Here is a 21,399-nt window from a genome sequence, read left to right as displayed (position 1 = left end):
AGCAATGATATATTCTTGTCCAAAGTATCAGAGAACTAGCATATGGAACAGGACAAGACTCACTGAAAATAATGAAGTCTATGAGCCTGACAGTTTCAAAAAACACCATCATGGATTTTCTATCACTTCTTGTGGTACCAGTAACTAAGTTTATGTCAGCATCAGAACTCTCAAAAATAATGGCTATCTGCATCTGTCCTACTCTAACATCTTGCAGAAATAAACCTGCATACACTCTTGACTTTACTTCAAATCTTTTCAGTGCTCACCCATCTGCTTCTGAGTAGTACATATATATCCAACATTCTTACATATTTCCATATGTCTCTGCAATGTATTCAAGAGAGCAAGATCCTTTTGCAGTACTGATAACAGCCTGCCACAGCTGTATCAGTGTATAAGCTGTACATCTTCAGCCACCATTCAACATATCTATAACCTTTCCTTCCATGCACTTCAGCAGGCATTAATTCCCAACACCTAATGCCAGCTCCAAACACAAAAGCTAACGTTTCCACAAGTATCATAGCTCAACACTTCATTTTGTCATTGTTTGAGTTTCACTGAAAGCTAAACTACTAGAGGACTCCCTCTTGCCACTTCCTGGAAACTAAGAAAGAAAATACTTAATAAATATTAAATAATCTATCTGGGATATCACCAAAACTCAGTGAAAGCTGATTTATGCTTAAAGGCCTAAGAACTTATCATTCTGTTAGAAGAATTCTCACCATGCATGAGACTATCTAAACTGCTTTTAGAATCCTTCTAAAGGCTAGATGGGTTATCAGGGTTAAACCATTTCATTCTATCTTTTAAAATATTTCTTTGCTGTCTGACATTTTTGATTCTGCATTCTGAAATGGTATGAAGAAAACACAAATGTTTGATTTAACTGACACACCTCTAACTCTTGAATTAAGCTATAAACAGGCTGATGATAAACTACATTGTAAAGCCTCAGAAACTGTTCCAGGATAATCACAGAGAGCTTGGCATGTCTGATTTTCCTAAGGTTTAAAAAACCCCAAACTAACACAATCTGAAACACAATCTCCACAATACTGCAAATTCTTCCTCAAATCTTTAAAAAACCCTGATTAATACATACTAATTCATCTTCAAAAGTCAGAATAAAAAAGCTAATACAAAACAGTATGCCTTTATCATATGAAGAGCATAGTTTTTTAAATAATTCCTAAGTATTTTTAAATATTAAGACTGAATTTTGCTTTACTTCAGTAAAGGACATTCCTTTTCATATTCATATTCATATTACATAAAGAATATAAACTACTAATTTTATAAAGCTAGTATTAAGTAGAAGTAACAATCTCATTGTGTATAGACAGGTCAGAATTGAGAAGTTCCAATATTGCAATGATTATTAATCTTTCTTCAAATTGAACAAACGCCTGATTTTGTTTTAGCTGCAATAGGTAATTGCTTTATCTCTTCATTCTTGTAGTTGTGGACATGGTAAGATGAAAAAGCACTAGTACAGTAAAGGCCTATGTTCATCCATACATTTCAAATTCTATGGAATTTAAAAGAAACCCAAGTTCGAAGTGCAAATTTTGGCCATCTATCACTAAATTAATAGAAAAAAACATTAAGCAGTAAAATAAAACTTACTGAGACACTTGTGCAGCAGTTGCATTATCTGTGGAAACTGAAAATAAAAACAAAGGATTTAACTAAGAATATTTTAAAATGTGGAAATACAGAAGTACTCACTGTTAAATGCAAGTACAGAAATCATGCAACTCAAAATAGGAATGTGATAACACAAGGGACATCCACATGTAAGTATTTATATACTGTATAAGAAAAAAACACCTCATGTACTCACCTTTCTCTACGATAACTTGACAAGTATGAGTCTGGTTCTCACTCAGATGCGTGGCCATGTTATCCAAGCCAGAAACATCAGCCAGGAAATCACAGTTAAGACACACTACAGTCACACCTCTAGGAAATAAAAATCAAAAAGGAAGTGTAATTACAACATGGTAATGGAAACACTTTTCTTAATTTACAGCAACTGGACAGACTATAAAAAAAAAATCAACTTCAGATGAGATGATTCACAAAAACATAATCTTACTTTTTCTACTGCAACTAGTATCAGGAAATTCCCATCAATGAGCAGGGCATCTCCATGCTGGATATAGTACAAAGAACATGACTTTAGAGAGAAATTTATAGTCTATAGAGCATGAGTTTCTGTTTGGATGGTTGTTTTTTTCTTTCCCTGACCCCCTCCCCATTTTTCATCTTATGAATATTAAAAAAAATAATAATAATTTAAAAATTAAAACTGCTCAGAATTAAGTTCATAAATGTGGACAAATAAGTATTTGTCACTGACCAGAACATTGCTATTGGAAAACCTAATGGTTTTATTTCTCTGCTCTAAATTTTGAAAACTAAGGAGGTTATAACTTCAACCTAAGTTATCAGTTCAACATCAGAAAGTAAAATCAAAATGATCTGTAAGTGAAAAAAGCTGAATTACCGTAGCTTTTCTGAATGCTTCTTAAAGATCCAAAACCTTTTACTTGGACGAGCACTGTGAAAACTGAATATATGAAAACATTACCACTTAGACTGGTTTTCTTCAATACATTACTCCATATAACCCCTTCACTAGTCATGGTACTGCAATTTGCTTATGACAAAACATGAAAATAGAAGCCTAAGTCACTGAACTGCATGATTCTTAAACATTAAATTGCTTAAAGCTTACGAACTTGTGAATCTCAACTCTCATTTATAACACTGTCTCCCTCGTAAATCAGTCTGGGAGGTGAAAAGCTAAACTTACTGGCACAGCCCTGGAAGAACATACTTTTACTGTTTCCATCAGCAACTCAGCTTTTGAAGAACCATGGCTGTAGCTATAGAGTGCACCACAAAAAAAAGCTAAAACTTGGCTGAACTTGTGCTTCCTAAAGAGATGGCTTTCAATGAGAAATGAAATTTTCAGATAACCTGTAAGTTGTCTCTTATGCAGGTTAAGTATGTGCCAACACTGTTCTCTGCCATGGAACAATGTGCAGGCAGCCAAGTACAGGGGCTACTCCTCCACAAACACCCTCCCTCCTCACCATCACTTTCTCCTTACACTCACCAAAGAGGTGATGGTAGGTGCTGCAAAGGATCACAGTTTTATTAGGAGGAGATGCATTAGTGCATCAAGAGGACAAAGGACAAAAGACTGGCAATTTTACTGCATGGACGATGAATTTGATGTGCCATCCAGACCACTGGCAACTATAGGAATAATTTATCTTAGATCCCTCTTTCCCCTCCCAGAGTAAATTTTTTATTCTGTGGTTAGAATTAAGCACATTATTTTTTTTAAGCATGCCAACAATAGACTACACACATAAAAGCAAGTAAAGTATTTCAGCCTAGGACTTCTACAAGCATTGAAATTAGTATGAATAGGTCAATATAAAGTGTACCCAAAAACTCAGATCACAGATTCAAGAACCCTAGCGTTCACAAATGCCAAGGCATTTCCTATGTATATGAATTCAGAAAGAAAATCACATTTACTATTTTCCACAATACAGTTGGCTCCTTCAGGGCACAGGAGTAACAAGTAGGGTTTTAAAATTTTGTTTTACTGTCACTGCTATGTGATCTGTATCTAATTATTGTATAGTGTAATTCTGTGGCTCTGAAAACAATGCATTTGTTTTCTTAACAGGCTTTTTTACAGCTGTCATCACTAATACCCTACACTGCCCCACAGCTGCTGACAAAATGAGATGTTATTTCTATTGATGACCAGAAGTTGTGTAAGGAAAAGTATCCACATGAGTTTGCTATTTGAGATATCCTTCAAATCTGAGCACAGACCTCACTAGGGATAGCTGTGGCCTGTATGCATTCAGCACTTGCAAAATCAGATGAGCCATTCAACTGAAACCCAGAAAACATGCAATAATTAGTCATTATTTGCCCAGTCAGGCTGAAGTGATTATGGAAGATACCACAGAAACTCTGAAGCAAAGGTATAATACTGCCTGAACCATTTGATTTCTAAAGCAAAAAAAGAATGTGGAGTTTAAGACTTTGCTAAAAAGTAAAAAATCCAACCTTATGCATTTCCCTGCCAGTCTGAGGACCCAGTTCAAAATTCACCTAACAAACACTTCACACCTTACATGAACTTAGGAAGTTATTTACTAAGCCAGTAAAAACTTTGAAGAGTTCTCACCTCATCATGTGATTCACATAGGCTTTGCTACAGCTGGTGTTGTACCTGCATAAACTACAGTGGACGTAAGCAGGAAAGTGACTCGCAAAATCTTTTATTTCTGAGAAACACTCAATGCATTTGTGAGTTCCCACGTGATACCTAACAGTAACATGAAAAGGTTATCTGTTAATAGCAACACTTTCAGAAGAGATAACTATTTCACACTTTTTGCTTTAAGTAAGTAGCAAGCTTGCCTATACCAGGGAAAAATGAGGAACTTAAAAATGCATCAGTTACATGCTTAAAAGTTACACTAGCACAAATGAAAAAAACTTTGCTTTTACTTGAACTATGATTTCATTATGATCCTAAGAAAAAAGCGAAAGTTAATATAAGCATCCGTTATTGGCCACTCCTGGAAACAAGAGATTATGCAGTGGATGAGAACCTCCAACTTCAGCTGCTGCTGTTGTCTCTATGTACTTGAGAAGTATTTCCAATAATTATTTCCATCCATCACAATGCACAGAAAAAGCCTTTGGCTTTTCTATCACCCCAATATAACCCACAAACTCTCAAACAGCTACAAAGCAAGAATATAATCCTGCTCTTCCTCAGTTTCATTGACTGTTTTTGAATCTCTCCCAGAGCTACCCACTGAGAAAGTTAGAAACTGGAGGGGTGACATCTTCCATCTCTAACTCATGCTAACTCACCATAACCAATGAAATTACACTCCAGTGTAGTAAATAGTCCATACAACAGAAAATTGTAACATAAGGACAGTAAACCCCAATAAATTGTCAAGGTAAGGACAGCATTCTCCCAATAGCTTGCTTTTACTTCTTTCATTTCTTTTAATTAGCTCCCTAAAATGCTGTATCTCCTAGGATAGACAGGATTTTATCTTTTAACTAACAGGTTCAAATAAATAAAATAAAAGGGAAAAAAAAAAGAGAAAAAAGAAAAAAAAAAAAAAGAGAGAAAAAAAGGCTCCATGCAGAGAAAATTTCTAACTGTGGCACAGAGAAGTTTCCAGAACGCTTGTTCTTCCCTCATAAAGTAGTCTGCCATCACCAAAACCAGTGAATGAAGATTCAGAATTACAACCACAGTAAGAGTAGCTGGAAAGTTTATGCATCTGCTTTCTTGGCAAACCTGAGGTGCCAGATCTTCTGTATTACAATATTAAAGCTACTGAAAGACCATTAAATGATTAGTTATTTATGTTCAAATTGTACTTAAAGACAATTTTAATGCTAGTATTTTACCTTAGATTATGAAATGCTATATTTGTAGGTTCTTTTTTTTTTCTGCTGTTCGTCCATGCATTTTGTTTCCTCGATGTAGATTGTTTTGATTTTCCTCTTGACTTGCTTGTATTAGATTTGTTATGATTTTTAGTGGTTGTATTTCTAGCTTTAGGTGATAACTGAAATGTGGAACTGCTCGTACTAACAGAAGATGTAGCTGATGATCCTGACTGATGAGATCCCAGAGACGCTCGAATAGTCACCTACAATATGAAATTTTTAAAAAATTCTGTTTAGATATAAGCTCTCCAAGTTCCTACTTCTATTTGTCTCAAAGTTTAAGCCACTTTACAGCACAAATCATAGCACAAGAAACTCTCCTGATTAAACTCTCCTGATTTGTAGTTTACTTTGAAAACTACAAAACACTGAAAACACTGTTGGACTAGAGTTAACCTCTAATAGCCAACTGGATGCTTAAACAGTTCATTTTGGTTGAAATAGTTAGTCATGGCAAAACATGCTGTTTTCTTTCCAGAGCTGCAACTGGCTAGATCCTGCTTTCTTAAATGAAAGAAATGTAGCAGAAGTGTCAGGCCAATCAGCCCTACTAATAAGAATATCAAACCACCCCATTAGTGCCTGGATTTAACAAAATAGTCCTGTGCCTTACTGCCTCATGATGAGCCAGTCTACTCCCTTCAGATATGTTTGCTCCTCATCCTAGAACTCCAAGGTTTCTGACCTCTTATCTGCTATTCTTGAACTCCTTTGTCATGCTCTCAAATGTGGTTTTGACTCACAATATGACTCCTTTTTCAGTATTATCATTTGCATCCTGTCAAGGTCTACTAACATGAATTTTAACATAATCTAAACTTTTACTGGGTGATGAAGACCCTGAAATCTTTAAAAAATTGAGATATCATAGCAGAGTAAAGAATTGGTGCTTTACATTCCTTCTGCCAAGCAAGACAATCAACACCAACTGAAGTAATTTTCCCTTCCTGATTCTACAGCAAATTAACTGTGAAGAGCTGATCAAAATGTTAACTTCTCTTCTTCCTTGCAACTGAACGGACATATATTTTGACACTCTACTAAAAAACTGTTGGAAATAGTCCCAAAAGCTACAAGAAAATACTCGTCTAAGTAGTTCCTTTTTGAGAAATGGAAGACTGACTTAAAGACAGCATAAGTGGTCTGAGGGGACCCAAGTTTTGCTCATATACCTTCAAATGCTGAACCTAAAGACCTGGTGAACCCAGTTTTAAGTATATATATTCTCTGCAGAAGTAGGTCTTGCATTTTTATATGGTTTTTTGCCATCACCTTCCCTAAGTTGAAAATCTTTCACAAGAAATGATGCAGAAGGAGCTCCCAGCAAGGAAGTATAAATGGGAAAGCACAAATTAACCATCTGCTCAAGAAAGCAGCAGCTCTGGCTGGACTACTGGCATATATGTAGGTGTATGGAACAATGGGACAGAAACCAAACCACGCATCACCAGGAAGAAACCACAAACTGTGCCTGGTGATTCTTCAAACAGGAACATTTTTTAGAGTTTTAAAGATGAAGAAAAAAAAACAAAATCTAACACACACAAAACAGTACAATCCCAACACTTTGTTTGGGAAAAAAAAGGAGAAAAGCACTTCTTTCTATTCTACTCTTTTCTCTACCAAGACCTTTTTTTTTCCTTTGTCCCCTTAAGTTTTCCTGCATGAACACTCACCTTTGTTCCAGGAGGCAAGCCTTCTAATTGCTTGGGTTTCCTAAATGTTCGGTGATGCTGAGTCTTGTGATCCATTTTTTCTTTGCATGTTAAAAACTGCAGTCTGCATTTAGTGCAACGGTATATTCCCTTTTTCTGTTAAAGACAAATGACAATTTAGAGTAAGCATGGGTGGCATGACAAAACTCTAGCCCTAGCTTGTCTCAAGCAATGCTCATGCAGTTCCTAAAACATCATCTAAACAAACGAACCCCTAATACTATGCAAAGATAAGATACCCTGTAGGAATTAGATACTTGAAAATGCAAGGCAGTACAGTTACTAAGAGGAGGAGGAATCAGATTCCCAGTTACAAGACACTACATTTTTTTTTTCTTTATTTGAACTAGTGGCAGGTTTGCTAGTAACCTCAAGAAAAGCAGAATCAAATCACTACAATATAATGAAAAAAACAAATAGCAAGAAGATTCTTCCAAGGATATTCAGAGATTACTTTAAACAGGAAGCTTCTATCACACAAAAACAAGACAATTCCCTTAAAGATTTCTGAAATTCTTCTAATGTATTCTTATTAACTACTCTTACCCAGTAACAACCATACAAATCAGTCACGTTTGTTTTTTCAAAGAGAGATTCCTTAAATGTGTTTAGCACTTTTCTAGCATAAAGGATTGAAAAGATCTGCTTACCTGATGCCTCATGTAATGATGCATATACGGTGCTCCAATTTTAATAACTTTGAGGCAAAATGGACATAGCAAATGTTTTGTGTTTTCATGAACTGTTCTAAAATGTGTTTCTACATCTGAAAAAGCTGAGGATCTGTAGCTGCACACCTAAAACAAGAAGTTAGATTTATTTGTTACAAGTTTACTGACAGTGAAGACAGGGGAGTGGTGTAATCTAAATACAAAAGTCACTGTCAGATACCTGGCAAACATACGGCATTTCACCTGGCTTATGATTGTCCTTCATATGTTGCAAAAGAACTTGCTCTGTTTCAAATGATAATTCACAGATTTTACAAATTGCTAGAAAAAGTGAAAAACAAGAAAAAAGTAAAAATTTTATAGGGGTCATATGTACATAAATTATAATACATATATATATGTGTGTGAAATGTATATATCACTAAAGGTAGAGAAATCTAATGATTATTCTACTCTTTAGAAGAAATTCCCTGTACAGTTTCAGAAAGCCAGGAAGGCAAGGGCCTTAAACATGTGGTCTTAAAGTAAAGCTTTCAATTAAAAATAAACAAATAAACAAAAAATGCAAGAAAAAAAGCAAAGGCTTTTTAAAATACTTTTTTGCATATATATTGCTCTCAAAAGAAAAAAAATGGGCTCTGTTCCTCTATTAAATCTCAAGATTATTGTTATTCAAGTACAATAGATTTATTCTGAAATTACAATCCAGGAAATAAACGTTGGGAAATTTCGAAAAATTTTGGCTTAGAAAAAAATTCAATGTGACAGGATCCAACTCACTGGACGACTCATAAGGCGTGTGTGTACTCTCGATGTGGCACTGCAGCTGGAATGGCGTGGGGAACTGTCGGTAACAGTGCTGGCAGGTGGTGTGGCTTTCCCAGCTTTCACTGCTTTGCTTCTCAAGCTCCAAGTGATGTTTCATGTGGTTCATAAACCTTTAAATTATAGTGAACAGGTGCAAAAAACTACATTTTAACATTCCCTATACATATCATATGCAAGATGTACAGGATTCTTTAGATATTTTACTCTGTAAGAACTTCTCAATTAAAAAAAAATTAAGTAATAAGTGTTTGCTAAAAAAACAGGCAACAAACTTAAAGCTGACTAGAAATCTTGACTTTAAGGAACACACACAAAGTCTAAAACATGGTTCTAAAATTAAATGGATTACATTTCTCATGTTTTCTTAGACAAAATTCTTGCCGTGAAATATAGGGAAATAAGTAAAGACAACAAGAACACATCAACTGTTCAGACTTTATTCACCATCAGCAACCTCAAAGCCCCATTCTGAAACACGTGTAACTTTAGCTCTGCTGAAAACTATTACATAGCAAGAATGTATCTGCAATTTGGACATGACAACTGTATGTGAAACACAGCAGGAGTTCCAAGAACGTTCTTTGTCTAACACATTTAGGCCTGACGTTGAATTATGAAGGACAGTTATCAAAAATGCCACTGTGCAGCCAACATTAAAAGAGTGGGAGAAACTGGTATGGTACTACTTTAAGTCACCAGCTTTTCCTCATTAATCAGTCCATCTGTCTGAAGTAGGAACCTATTCTGGCTGAGAAGTCCAGGCACCCATGTTCAGTTCATCAGACTGAAAAGGAACTATTAAACGTAAGTCACACTCACAAAAGGAATGTAGACCTTGGAACTGGAAAAAACAAATGAGCAAGGGCAATAGTCTCTTGAACTCAAGCCTGGACTATCATGCAGTTGCTTAAAAAACATAAACAAGAAAACCAGAAAAAGTCAACTGAGTCTATCTAGTTCTCTAAGCAGAGAAAAGAAACTGACACTATTACTGCATAATACCTTAACAGAAAATTATTGCAATGGTATGTTCAACCACAGATCTTTTAAAGAAAGCAGGGGATTACCATGATGAATCACTTTCTACTTTTCTGAATTTAAGTCCAAAAAGCTATACTTTAATTAGGATGGTAAAGATGTATTTATTTTGTCCACTATATACAAAGGCGCAAAATAGACCTCGGAACAAAAATTCTTGAATTATAGAACTATGGAATAAAGCTACAAGGTTACAGTCAAAATTAATATGGTTAAAGTCAATGCTATGGAAATTTAAAAAAAAAAGGGCTTGTACATTTTTAATCACTTGCTGTGGAGTACATAGGCACCACGGCACCAATTGCTTACAGTATAATGCTGAGTAGAAAATAGTGCCTATTTCATGATTAATAGCAAATGTCATTGTTTTAATTACAGAAAACTTGTTTTTTTCAATAATATGTGTCTAATGTTAGCATAAACCTGCTCATTTTAACTTGCAGACTGTGCCCTTTGAAACAATAGCCCATTTTTCAATTTTACATTCTGCTACTTCAGCTTCCCTTGAAGAGTGCATGTAAAAAAGTTCAGTGACCTTAACTTCCAAAGGAACGATGACACAAACTTGTCTACCTACTAAAACAGCTTACAGGGGTTTTATCAGCATTTGGAAGTAAAATTACTCCAACAAAATAACAGATGTTACATAAGTGAACTACTGACTATTAGTCATTGTGTGTCCCTAAAGGGAATTAACACTCGCATCTACCAATATCACCATCAATCCAGATGGCAAATTCTAAAATCCTTTGTGTTGCCCTTTCTAACCCCAACGTCCTACAACTGCTCTTATCAAAACTCTATGTTTATGTTGGATACCACTAAAACTCATACTCTAATCTGTAAAAAGTTTCAACTTATGGCCATACATGTAAAGTAAAAATTAATTCAATTTCTGTTTGGTCACCCAATATTATCAGTTTTCAGTATGAAAGGAACTGTACTCCAGAAACACAAAATTTCAATACATGAGACTCTAAGTGATTAACAAATAATTAAGGAAATGAGTTCAAATACCTTATGTTATTTTTAAGAACTTTGAGACAACTGATGCATTTAAATGTTGTATGAGTCTTCTGCTCCTGTTGTACCTGCTGGAGGTCACCTTCATCCTTTCCATAGTAAAAGTCATTAACTAACATAATCAGCTTTCCTTTCTCAGATTCAGTGGTCTTGCTTGTTGTGCTCAAACACTCTGTTTTGACCATTTCCGAGAAAAAGTTATTTACCATATCTGGACAACAATACTGGATGCAAACAGGGAGAAGAGATGGGACAGAAACAAAGGGATCAGTCTCACCAAACTGCATCAATGACAATAGCATTTTAAAAACTGAAGGCACTAATGAGAGTTGCAAAGCTTAATTATCTGACACACTGAGCTTAGTCATATTCAATTTTGAACAGTGACTCATCTTTAACTAGTGTTTAAGTAATAAAACACTACATATTATAAAACTGAAGAGGAAGATTTGCATAGGTTCACATAAGATAAATTTAATCAAGAAAACAATAGCAGTGTTGCCTTATTCTTGCAAAAAAATTCTATTTCACTTACATTTAATAAAAAGAAAGAAATAAGCAGCTTTCATGCAAGTATTTTGCTGACAAGCGCAAGTTCATTGAGAACTTAATGGGAAGTTTTGTCCTTTATTTCTTAGAGAAGAATGTATGTTGAAACCTTCAAAAGTTCTTTCCAGCATTAGTAAAAAGTTCTGAATTCTGAGTCACATAATACACATTGTTCAGGCTTCTTTATGTTGAAGTATACATAAAGAATGCTTAGTCCAAGAGCCATCTCGTGAAACTTCTCTCTTAAAAAGTAAAATGTACTTCATAAAGAAGATGCTATGAAGTTTCCAACAAAATTAGAATGTTTCAGAGGACAAGTTTTTCTCCTGCCAAATAATGGTTCTTACCATGCAGGACTACTTTCCATAGGCCTACTAGTAAGGAGCAATTTCCTGCTGTAGAATTGTAACTCAGTATCCTAAGTAAACACACTTCTTCAGTGGTTCCTTCATTCAGTTGATGTACTCAGTGCAAAAGCTATTCTGTACAAATAATGATTAGAAAAAGTTAAAACCCTTGGGTTTTTTTCCACTGCTACCTGTATTTCTTAATTATGTTTCAGAGCCAAAGGAGACAGCAATTACTGTTTAGGGTATGTAAATCAGAACCATCTGTGAGAACAGTAACTGAGATCCTCACAAATTTGTCTTATACAGTAGCTGATACTCCTTTTTGTTTTGGATATTCACGTTGTATACAGACTGCAAAGCCATTTCTCTGTCCCTGAAATGAAATACATATGCCTGAGAATTGTGAGGCTCTTTGCCAAATGATAAATATTTTTCAGGAAACAATGTTTCCAGAAATAGTAGTAAGTAGTTCCACAATCAAATTAAGTGATGCTCAGTTTCTGAAAGTTTTGTTTACCACAGTGTTTGAGTATGAACTACAAATGAAATTCTTCCCCACAGCTTAAAAACTCTTATCTATTACGTATCAAGTATTTTTATCTTGCTATACCAAGTGATACATCAAGAAAAACAGTAGGTTTACACTGTCATCTTTGTGTCAGCTGCAATCTTTTACAGATGTGGGTCACCTGGCGGCCTATTCTCATAGACACTTACCTTCAGCAGATTGGAAACATGAGCCAAAAGGTAGCAAGATTTAGAGCTCCCCTGCTACTCTCTAGCTCTTTATGACTGCACGACTTTGAGCATTTGGCTCTGGCTGATAGCAGACAGAAGCCAAACTAGCTTCCTATCAAACCATGGCTCTCTTCCATAACCAAAAAGAAGCCCACAAAGTTTATTCTAATGCTTACCAGCCCCAAAATATTTTACCTTCATATGATTTTTCAGAGGATCCATAAGATTGAAATGTATATTACATTTTGGACAAGCTCGTGGAAAAGGTCCTCCATTTTTAATGGTGCTGGATGCAGCATTTGTCCCTGAAAAAATTAGAAAATATAAAGACTCAGAATTCACAAGCAGAATACTCAATTTATTATTAGCAGTGGTAGTATTCAAGTAAAATATGCTATTTCAAATGAAAACTTTTACCATCAATAAAGCTGTAGTAACCATAAGCAGGCTTTACAAGCATCTGTTAACTATTCTTCCTTTTTCCCAAACTGACTTGGAGTTTGCCCTGTTTGACATAGACTGATAAACAGATTTTAAAAAAATGTTATCAACAAACAAGATAAAACACACAAGGAGATGAAGGCAGCATGATAGGAAGAAAGCATTTCTTCTGTGCACTACCAGCCCACCCCATCCTGGATAGGATGGATTTTTGATGTTTTTGTTTCACAAACTTTTCAAATGAATATGTTAAAGCTTGTTTTCTGCCACAACCTGATCATCATCACAATAGGTATCAGATAACTGGTTTTGGAAAGGAATTTCACCCTTTGGTTCTCAATGATGAGGCTATTTCTCACTGGAGATTTGTTGGAATCCTGGCTTATTCAAATGCATTATTTCTGTTAAGCAAAGATGCCTTTGGAGAACCTAGAGAATAAATCCTCTAAATTAATAACTACTCCCAGTAATTAAAGGAAATAATGTTTCTCTTATCAACATAAATGATTAATACCTTTTGAGCAAAAGAGATATTAAAGCTTTGCATTAGTTTAAACTTTAATGAATAAACTAAGCTTTGAGTTTTCTCCAAACTGTCAAAAAACATCAGAGCAAGAGCTACTTTTCCAGATGAAATTCTCGTGCATTCTCAAGTCATTCAAAGATTTGGAGGACTGCATTGTAAGTAAGTAGTTTAGAAGTTAAACACAGGAGACAATATCTTAACAGTAAGAGTCAACTGTTCCCTGCCAGGACTATGAAAAGATGTAATTAAAAAAAAAAAAACAACAACATAAATATAAGGGAATTAGTAAGTGTATGAGTTAAGAAATGACCATGCAATGCTGTTATACATTTTTACATAAAAATAGTCCTGCCTAGACCATAAACAAACTGTAATTTCCCTGAAGATAACAGTTTTGCTAAGAATCATTATTAAGCAGAAAGTCCTCCACATGAGTGGATGGTCATGTAAAAGCTGTACCACAATACAGCACTGCCAAGTCTTCACTATTACAGCTGGAAAAACATTTTGACACATCACAGCTAAGTGCAAACAGAGTTGAAGAAAACCAGTTCTGCAGCAAAACCTTGTGTTCTGCAGTGCTTCAGTGCTTGATTCTGTGACAGATTAGAAATTGCTATGCCAGCATGGGATGGCTTAGAGACAAACTCAGCAAAATAACGTTCTCAGTGAATACAATCTACTTTTTTTACTGAATTTAGCAAGATTCTTCAGTTATCTTTTTTCCTTATAGGCTGCAGCACAATATCTATTTCACCCGAAAGAGGGTGGAGGCAATTTTTTTGCTGAAATGTTCATGTTATAGCCAGGTCCTTCTGGTATCTGGAAAGAGCAAATGAGCTCTAAATAAGAAATGCAAAAAAACCCAAATCTGAAATTATTCCAATCAATCATTTTAACATTATAGGACAGAGGATGTCTTGGAACTGTCTCAAAAGTCAAGAATAAATCCTGGCCTGTTGCAATCACTAGAAAGCACTTTTTGGCTCAGGACAAAAATGCACTTAATACTCTGAAAGAGCCAGACTAGCTCTCTTGTTGCAGGGAAGGAAAAATCTTTCAAATAACATAGTTTCTTTGAAATAGACCTTCTCCCCACCCACTACTATTTCAAACTATATCAGAAACACTGCTGAAAAAAAAATAAAAAGAGAAAACTGCAAAACACATTTTGCAATAATTAGTCAAAGTACAGAATCACAAAATAATTTAGGTTGTACCTTTGGAGCTGGTTTTTTGTAACTTCCTAGACAAAGCAAGTCTAATCTTATGCTCAGAGCATAAGAGTCCTGTCAACTTCCGAATATCTCCAAGGATGGGGATTCCACAATCGAATTTGTTACTGCCTTGCCTGGCATTGCTAAAATGATTTTTTCCTTCATCTAATCAGAATTAATTCATAAATTCAGCAGTCATAGAATTAAATCAAGAATTCTTTTAATCTTGATTTTCTGGTTGGTTGTGTTTTGAAGTTTCAACCCCCTACATCCGTCTTTGACATAGAAAATCTGAACTAAGAGAATAAGGTCAGGGACATTTATTTTTATAATCTGTCTTCGAATGACTAATTACTGCTCTACAGAATTCAAGCCTACCTACTAAACAATAAAGGTCTAAAATTTGAATAGGCAATAACCTCGGGTAAATTAATTTGCAAAGATATATAAATACTTGCATAGAATAGCTGTTTTTATTTTATGGCATAAGAACAGTTACTTACTTACACTGCCCTAAGAGCATTAAAAACACTGACCACCTGAAACACTACATATGTGTTAGTTTTTTCCATGACACAGAAGCAGGACTGCCAGCTAGACCATTCCATCTGCCTACCATGTGAAGATCCATTTTGTGCCTGTGCAACTGCTGGACAGTTAGGTAACTTGGCAACAGCCAAGTTGCTTCTAGCACCAACCTCAATAAGCTTGGTCTGTTTTGGAGTTACACTTGCCTTTAGAAGTAGCAGCAGGTGTAGACACAAAACCACTCTCATTTAGATAGTACTTTAATTAAAAGAACCTCATTTTTTTCCCCCAGTAATTAGAACACATTAGTGATGACTGCAATTTAGAGTCCACACAAAGCAGTTTAAATATTTTCCTGAACTAATATGCCATACTGAAGTTAAAAAAATATCCAACTCAGACTGAAGGCCCAGGCCAGTGAAGCAGGAAAGAGTAAATGCAAGAGATACAGACCCACCTCTGAAACCCCAGTAAATCACACTGTGGCCATCTGAATTCATTTGGCCTTCTTTTCACATCTTGACCCACTCTAATCTGAGACAAGATGAGTTCACAGTAATAAAGTTAAGCTAAGCAGCTGCAATTGCCCACTATCTGGAACAAGCTTTGTGCTTCTGATGAAAAACACCTGTCCTTTTTTTCTGGTTCTGCATTAATGCTGTTTTAGTTTCTTATATAACTCTCTAAACTTCAGTTTGCATGCAAAATGAAAAAAGTGTTGTAACTTCTAATGACCAACCACAGCACATTTATCTGCTCTCTACTCCTGAAAGAACATTACATATCCTTACAGTTTACAGTATTTAGTCTGAAGAAAATCAGTAAAAACAAACAAAAAACCCCAAAATACCACAAACAAAAAAGCAAAACAAAAACCAACAACAAAACCCCACCAAAAAAAAAAAAAAAAAAAGACAAAACCCAAAACACCCCACAACAAAAAAATCCACCAACAACTTTGAAATTGGTAGGTTCAGTGGCTGATTAACATGCCCATAAACAGTCAGCTCCATCTTGTCAGAAACCCATGTCTCTGTCACTGTAAGATTACCCTTGATGATACAAACTCAATGCAGTGATCAGTCCTCAAGCAAACCTGAAAGACAGTTACAAACCAAGAAGTCTGAAGTGCCAGCACAGGTCTTGTAAACCTCTCATAATGACAGACTGCAAATAGTCTTAAGACTATAATAAAATACGTCAAAGGCCTCAGTTCTGGACACAACAATCTAAGCTAAGGACGTTGTGGTCTATTCTCCCCACTACAATGACATAGCCGCTCCAATGATTTCTCACGGTGTAACAAGAAGCTCAACAAGTAGAGATACTTTGTGTCACAACAAATTATTCAAACTTCTGAGAAGAAACAAAATAGCCCTCTGGCACCCATAGTTATGTTTACTCAGTGGGAGCTATCTAAACTTGGCCAGTAGTCTGGAGAATCTCCCCATTCAATGCACTTAGGCAGACTCCCAGCAGGGAATGCTGATTAACTTCTTGGAGAATTTGCCACACTGTGCCTCAAACATGGGAAAATGTAATTCACTTGATATACAGATACCTAAACATCCTAACATTCTCCTTTGTAGTAGACCTTTCCTTCTTTTTGACATAAATAAACATATTAAGCTTAAATGTCTCACCCTATGCATTGTTTGCCTAATTTTCATTCATTCACAAAATTATCAGGTTATTAATTAGATGCTATTACTTCCTAGGGGGGTTTAATTTACCTACACTCACCATGTTCAGTATATGAGCTGCTTACACAGACATGTGTCATGCTCAGCAAAGGCTTCCATAGAGCTGCTATGACCTTAGCATTCCTTTGTATCACTTGAGGCTATTTGAGCATCTAGCCATCAACCTACAGCAGGAACTGCTGCTGCTGTGTATTAAACTATGTGTAGCTCTGCAATGAGGGCTAGGGAAAAGACACAAGGTCTGACAGTTTACAAGGATCTTCAGTGAAGTATTTTATTTGACTGCAGAAAACCCTATTTGGAAATAAGGACTGTTTTCATATGTTAAAAATACTGTTCATAATTCCAATTTTAAAAGCTTAACACATCTGTGATAAAAATTTTGAAGACTTTTATATATTTATAAAGGTGAGTAATTGTAGTCTATACAACTCTGATTAGTAAATTCTCTTTCAGAAGAACTATAATAATACACAGGTTTGCATTTTAGTTCTGTTCACAGCAATTTCTCGTTCCTCCAAGTGGGTGAAGTTTGTGTGGGAAGTTTGTGGGAGAATGTTCTCTCAATACTCTCAGAAAGCAAGCTACATTTTACACACATCCCCAGTGCCATCCGACCTGCATGGAAGAGTTACCAGTGCCGTTTATGCGAACACCATCACCTATTTAGCAGCCTAAGAAGATGCTTGGTTAGTGTCCATAAGCAACCTGCCATTTCCCTGCTTAAACCTCAGAAAGAAACATTTATGCTATACTGAACTAAAAAATGTTTTTCATGATCCATGTGCAAAAGTTATATTGTCCTGCAGAGCATCAAAGGCCAGTTCCCAAAAGGATTCTGCTTTTAAATACCACATTCCAGAATGTCTTGTGCTCACAGTGCTGTATTTGAATTAGGGAAGCATAGCACCAACACAAGCAAGTATGCTTTGGCATACATGAACATGAATTTAATCTCATTACATGGCCTCACCAAGCAAGCCAAACCACACAATACACAGACACTTCCTTTCTGCAAAGTGAAATGTATCTTAAATTTTCCTTCTGTGTCAAAAATATTAGTGTTTCAAGCTACAATAATAAAACTTTTATTTTAACTTTCAAATCCTATTGCCATCTTACAGAAATAAAAAATACATAGACTAAGTATGGCACATTTTAAATGCTTTGAATTGCAACTCTCAGTGCTTTTAAGCATTTTATTTTTTTCTCAGCCAGAGACTAATACAAGTATACAAGCAAGTCTCCAAAGTTCAAAAAACCAAACCCACAAACAATTAAACTTTAATACCTGTCCTCTGGAGAACAAGGGCTGGAATATTGAACCATTTGCAAAAAACAAACCATTTCTTACTTGACAAAAAGCTATTTAAGCCAAGACACCAACGGAACGGCTGAATACAAGCAAGAAAATACACTGCTAACCCTTCACCGATACATTTCTGGAGTGAATGCCTAAACTAAAAATGCAAAATCATCACGTGAAGCTGAGCAAACTAGCTATCCCTCTGTCCTATGTAACTTCTTAACATGACCACTCAGGCCATTCACCTGTTACCTCAGGGAAGAATCAGAAATCATTGTCACCCATAACTTAGAGACAGAAAAATGGGATTCTGGTCAGTTATTACAAAAGTACAATCCTTCAAAAAGGAGGAGGGAAGTCCCAAGTTGTAGTCTTCTTAAGACTGAATACACTGCATGCTTCAAATCTACTTCATCTACGGTGACACACTCACAAAAAGGTGCCTTTTGGCTTCTTTTTAAATAGATTAAATTAAATATTTACTGCTGAAAAGCTAGTTGAAACAAAAGGGTTTTGTTGTCAAATTACATACACTCTCCCTTCCCCTCCTTTTCAGGAATGATCATTTTGATCCCATCTACTCCAACTCCCGCATATAGCAGCCAGAAAACCAAGATCATCATTACAGAGAATCTGTCCAGCAGACTCAGTTCTTCAGGTACTGTTCACAGCCCCTCTTTTGCTAACAGTCTTCTCCTATTCCCATGGGCCAAAGAGTGATGAGTATACTGAAAACAAACCTTTACCTGTCAATAAAGATACACTGGATCTGGCACTGCTTTTTCCCATCTAAATGAGCATTACAAGAAGACATCAGTTGATTTCATAGTCAGTCTAATGCATTGAAAAGCAAAGTCTGACAACACAAGACCCCAAAGGTTATTTCATTAAACATTATACAGTGTTATGTACAGGGGGGAGAGAAAAGTAGCTATACTATATTCTAGAAATCCTATTTGAAGTTATAACCTATAGATCTGAACTAGAGTTAAATGACATTAGGTTGGCTGTTTCTTTTATCAACTACTATAGTTATACCCACCTGTTACATTCACTGCTGGCCCAGTCTGGTACTGTGGAACTCCCGAGTTCTGTCTCACACCAAACAGTATACCAGATGTATTATCTGGTGCATCTGGTGGAGAATCCATAATATAATCCTAATAAGATATTTTCAAGAGGGAAAAGAAATTTGAAGTTTAATATTTTTTTTTACTTGCAGGCTTCAAAGGGTTTAAAAACAAATTATTTCTTAAAAGTACTCAGAAGAAAATCACGTTCATTACAATCTCCCCAAAATAGTTTCTTTTGACATTTTAATAAAGTTGCAATTCTCATCAGTGCTTTTTAGTTTTTATAGGTGTGTATTCAGAATACTAAAAATAATTGTAAGACCTGGGAAAGACCATTTAATGAAACATCACTAATCTGTTTGAATTGCTAATTGTAAAGCAATTGCTTTTGTTCCAGAAAGTCTGATGATGTTTCAAATTATACTTGATTGTTTTTAAAAAAAACCAAATACTTTCTTCCTTCAACCTAAACTCAGACATTTGCCTGTTACTCCTGCATAACATCTTGCTACATTTCAAAAGATCAAAAACCAGAACTCAAAAGTAGCACGAACTTGAAGCAAGTAGAAGCTTCTCAAAGCAAGATGGTATTAAGATCAAATTCTACTAAGTGCTCAAGCTTTAATGGAGTAAGGGGTATCTATAGCATCTTGACTAGGAAGGGCACTAATTCCTGACGTCATCAAGGGTTTTTTTTCTTTTATGTAGAGTAACTTCAGAAGATCTTCTGAAAATAATATAATCAAACCCTCTTTTCAAAGTCCAGCTAACCTGGTTCATGTTTCCCAGCACCTTGTTAAATTAAATTTTGTGCATCTCCAAGTACAGGTATTCTTTCACCCTTCAGTTTAAAAGGTCTGCCCTTTAGTACATATAACCTAAAAAACTAAATAGTCCACATTTCTTGTCTCCAGCACTGAAAACTGTTAAAACAAAAGAGTTCCACTGATCTATAACAGTAGTAACAGTTCCACAGTTACTATAACAGGTACCATTTGGAGGAAAAAGAAACATGAAATTTAGTTCTTCTTACAAATATTCGAAGTTAAGAGGGTGAGGTAGGAGGAACCTTCAAGATTCATCAATACTGGCCACATTTTAATAGGCCATTCATCCTAGCACAATCTGAAACATGAAATATTTTCAGGAATAGCAGTAAGTAGTTAAGAAAAAATGTAATACAGTTAGGTTTAATTTTAACAGTAAGGTAGAAATGGAAAAGTACTGGCAATTTCAACTCCGAAATAATTCAAATGGTTACACTTCATCAAGCTGTATTGCAAAAAAAAAAAAAAAAAAAAAAAAAAAAAAAATTTACAAAAGTAGGGCTATCTTCCTAAAAAAAAAAAAAAACAACAAATTTTAAAAACCATCCAATACACATACAGAGACCTTGTCATCAGTGAATCCTTGAGACAAAGGCCAAAATACGTTTTGCTGGGGGGGGGGAAATCAAGCTCATAAACTGTTTCCCATTCACAATTGTGCTACTTATTTGAAAACATCCCTGAGCAAGTTACCACATCTTTAACTACCACCATATACACCAAACTTAATGGAAAGAGATCTAAAGGAGTACAAGTACCTAAACAGGTATGATAATCTGGTTTAGGACTCCTAAATACCAGAACAAAAAGGAAGATGCTGCTCCCCATCCTGCCTTTTTATTGTACATCTCCTTAAATGAAGACCCTTCAGGACCTTAATAAAGAGCCACTCTTTCTTCTGGGGAGTCACCTAATCCACTCTAACCAAATTAAAGCTAGATGTTCAGGAGTAGCTTGGAAATAGTTACTGAATTTCTGTGCTGTATTTGCTATGAGTAACAGCTACATGAGCTGCAGTCACAATAGAGCAGGTGTTACTGAAGTCACAACAGTTTCAGAAGAGCCAGTGAAAGGATAGCAAAGCACCTCAGTCTGCAGGCCACATCTCAAGCACAACTAATGCTCAGGGGATAAACCTGTCAGGCTCTGTGTGCAGAGCCCTCTGCAGACCATTTACATTTGAAATGTGACCAATACAACAGCTACATACAAACACTGCATTTCTTACTAGTCTGTAGATTCTTTGCTTTTGTGTCCTGCTAATATTTTAATTTTCAACAAGACCACAGTTTGGGTATTTTGATGGCATGGATACATCTCCTCAGTATATACTAAACATA

The 21,399-nt window shown here is 35.6% G+C and overlaps 1 protein-coding gene across 9 annotated transcripts in view; it reads right to left on the bottom strand.

The window, feature by feature from the left end:
• ZNF280D (zinc finger protein 280D) overlaps positions 1–21,399 on the bottom strand; it is a 50,502-nt gene that overhangs the window by 15,547 nt on the left and 13,556 nt on the right. For all 9 annotated transcript variants that reach the window (XR_008433195.1, XR_008433196.1, XM_053954614.1 and 6 more), the window contains 12 exons: positions 19,202–19,319; positions 12,634–12,743; positions 10,796–11,025; positions 8,693–8,850; positions 8,133–8,233; positions 7,892–8,038; positions 7,203–7,337; positions 5,485–5,729; positions 4,232–4,372; positions 2,519–2,581; positions 1,853–1,971; positions 1,636–1,672 (listed from right to left, as the gene is read on the bottom strand). Coding sequence is in view for 7 of the 9 variants with exons in the window: in XM_053954614.1 (XP_053810589.1) it covers positions 1,636–1,672; positions 1,853–1,971; positions 2,519–2,581; positions 4,232–4,372; positions 5,485–5,729; positions 7,203–7,337; positions 7,892–8,038; positions 8,133–8,233; positions 8,693–8,850; positions 10,796–11,025; positions 12,634–12,743; positions 19,202–19,319 (1,604 nt within the window). In the remaining 2 variants the exon portion in view is untranslated. The remainder of the gene's footprint in view (positions 1–1,635; positions 1,673–1,852; positions 1,972–2,518; positions 2,582–4,231; positions 4,373–5,484; positions 5,730–7,202; positions 7,338–7,891; positions 8,039–8,132; positions 8,234–8,692; positions 8,851–10,795; positions 11,026–12,633; positions 12,744–19,201; positions 19,320–21,399) is intronic.

Source organism: Vidua chalybeata, chromosome 13 (assembly GCF_026979565.1).
Source record: "Vidua chalybeata isolate OUT-0048 chromosome 13, bVidCha1 merged haplotype, whole genome shotgun sequence".
Taxonomy (NCBI): Eukaryota; Metazoa; Chordata; class Aves; order Passeriformes; family Viduidae; genus Vidua; species Vidua chalybeata.
The sequence above is the reverse complement of the archived record's forward strand: the minus strand, read 5'-3'. Positions and strand labels throughout refer to the sequence as shown.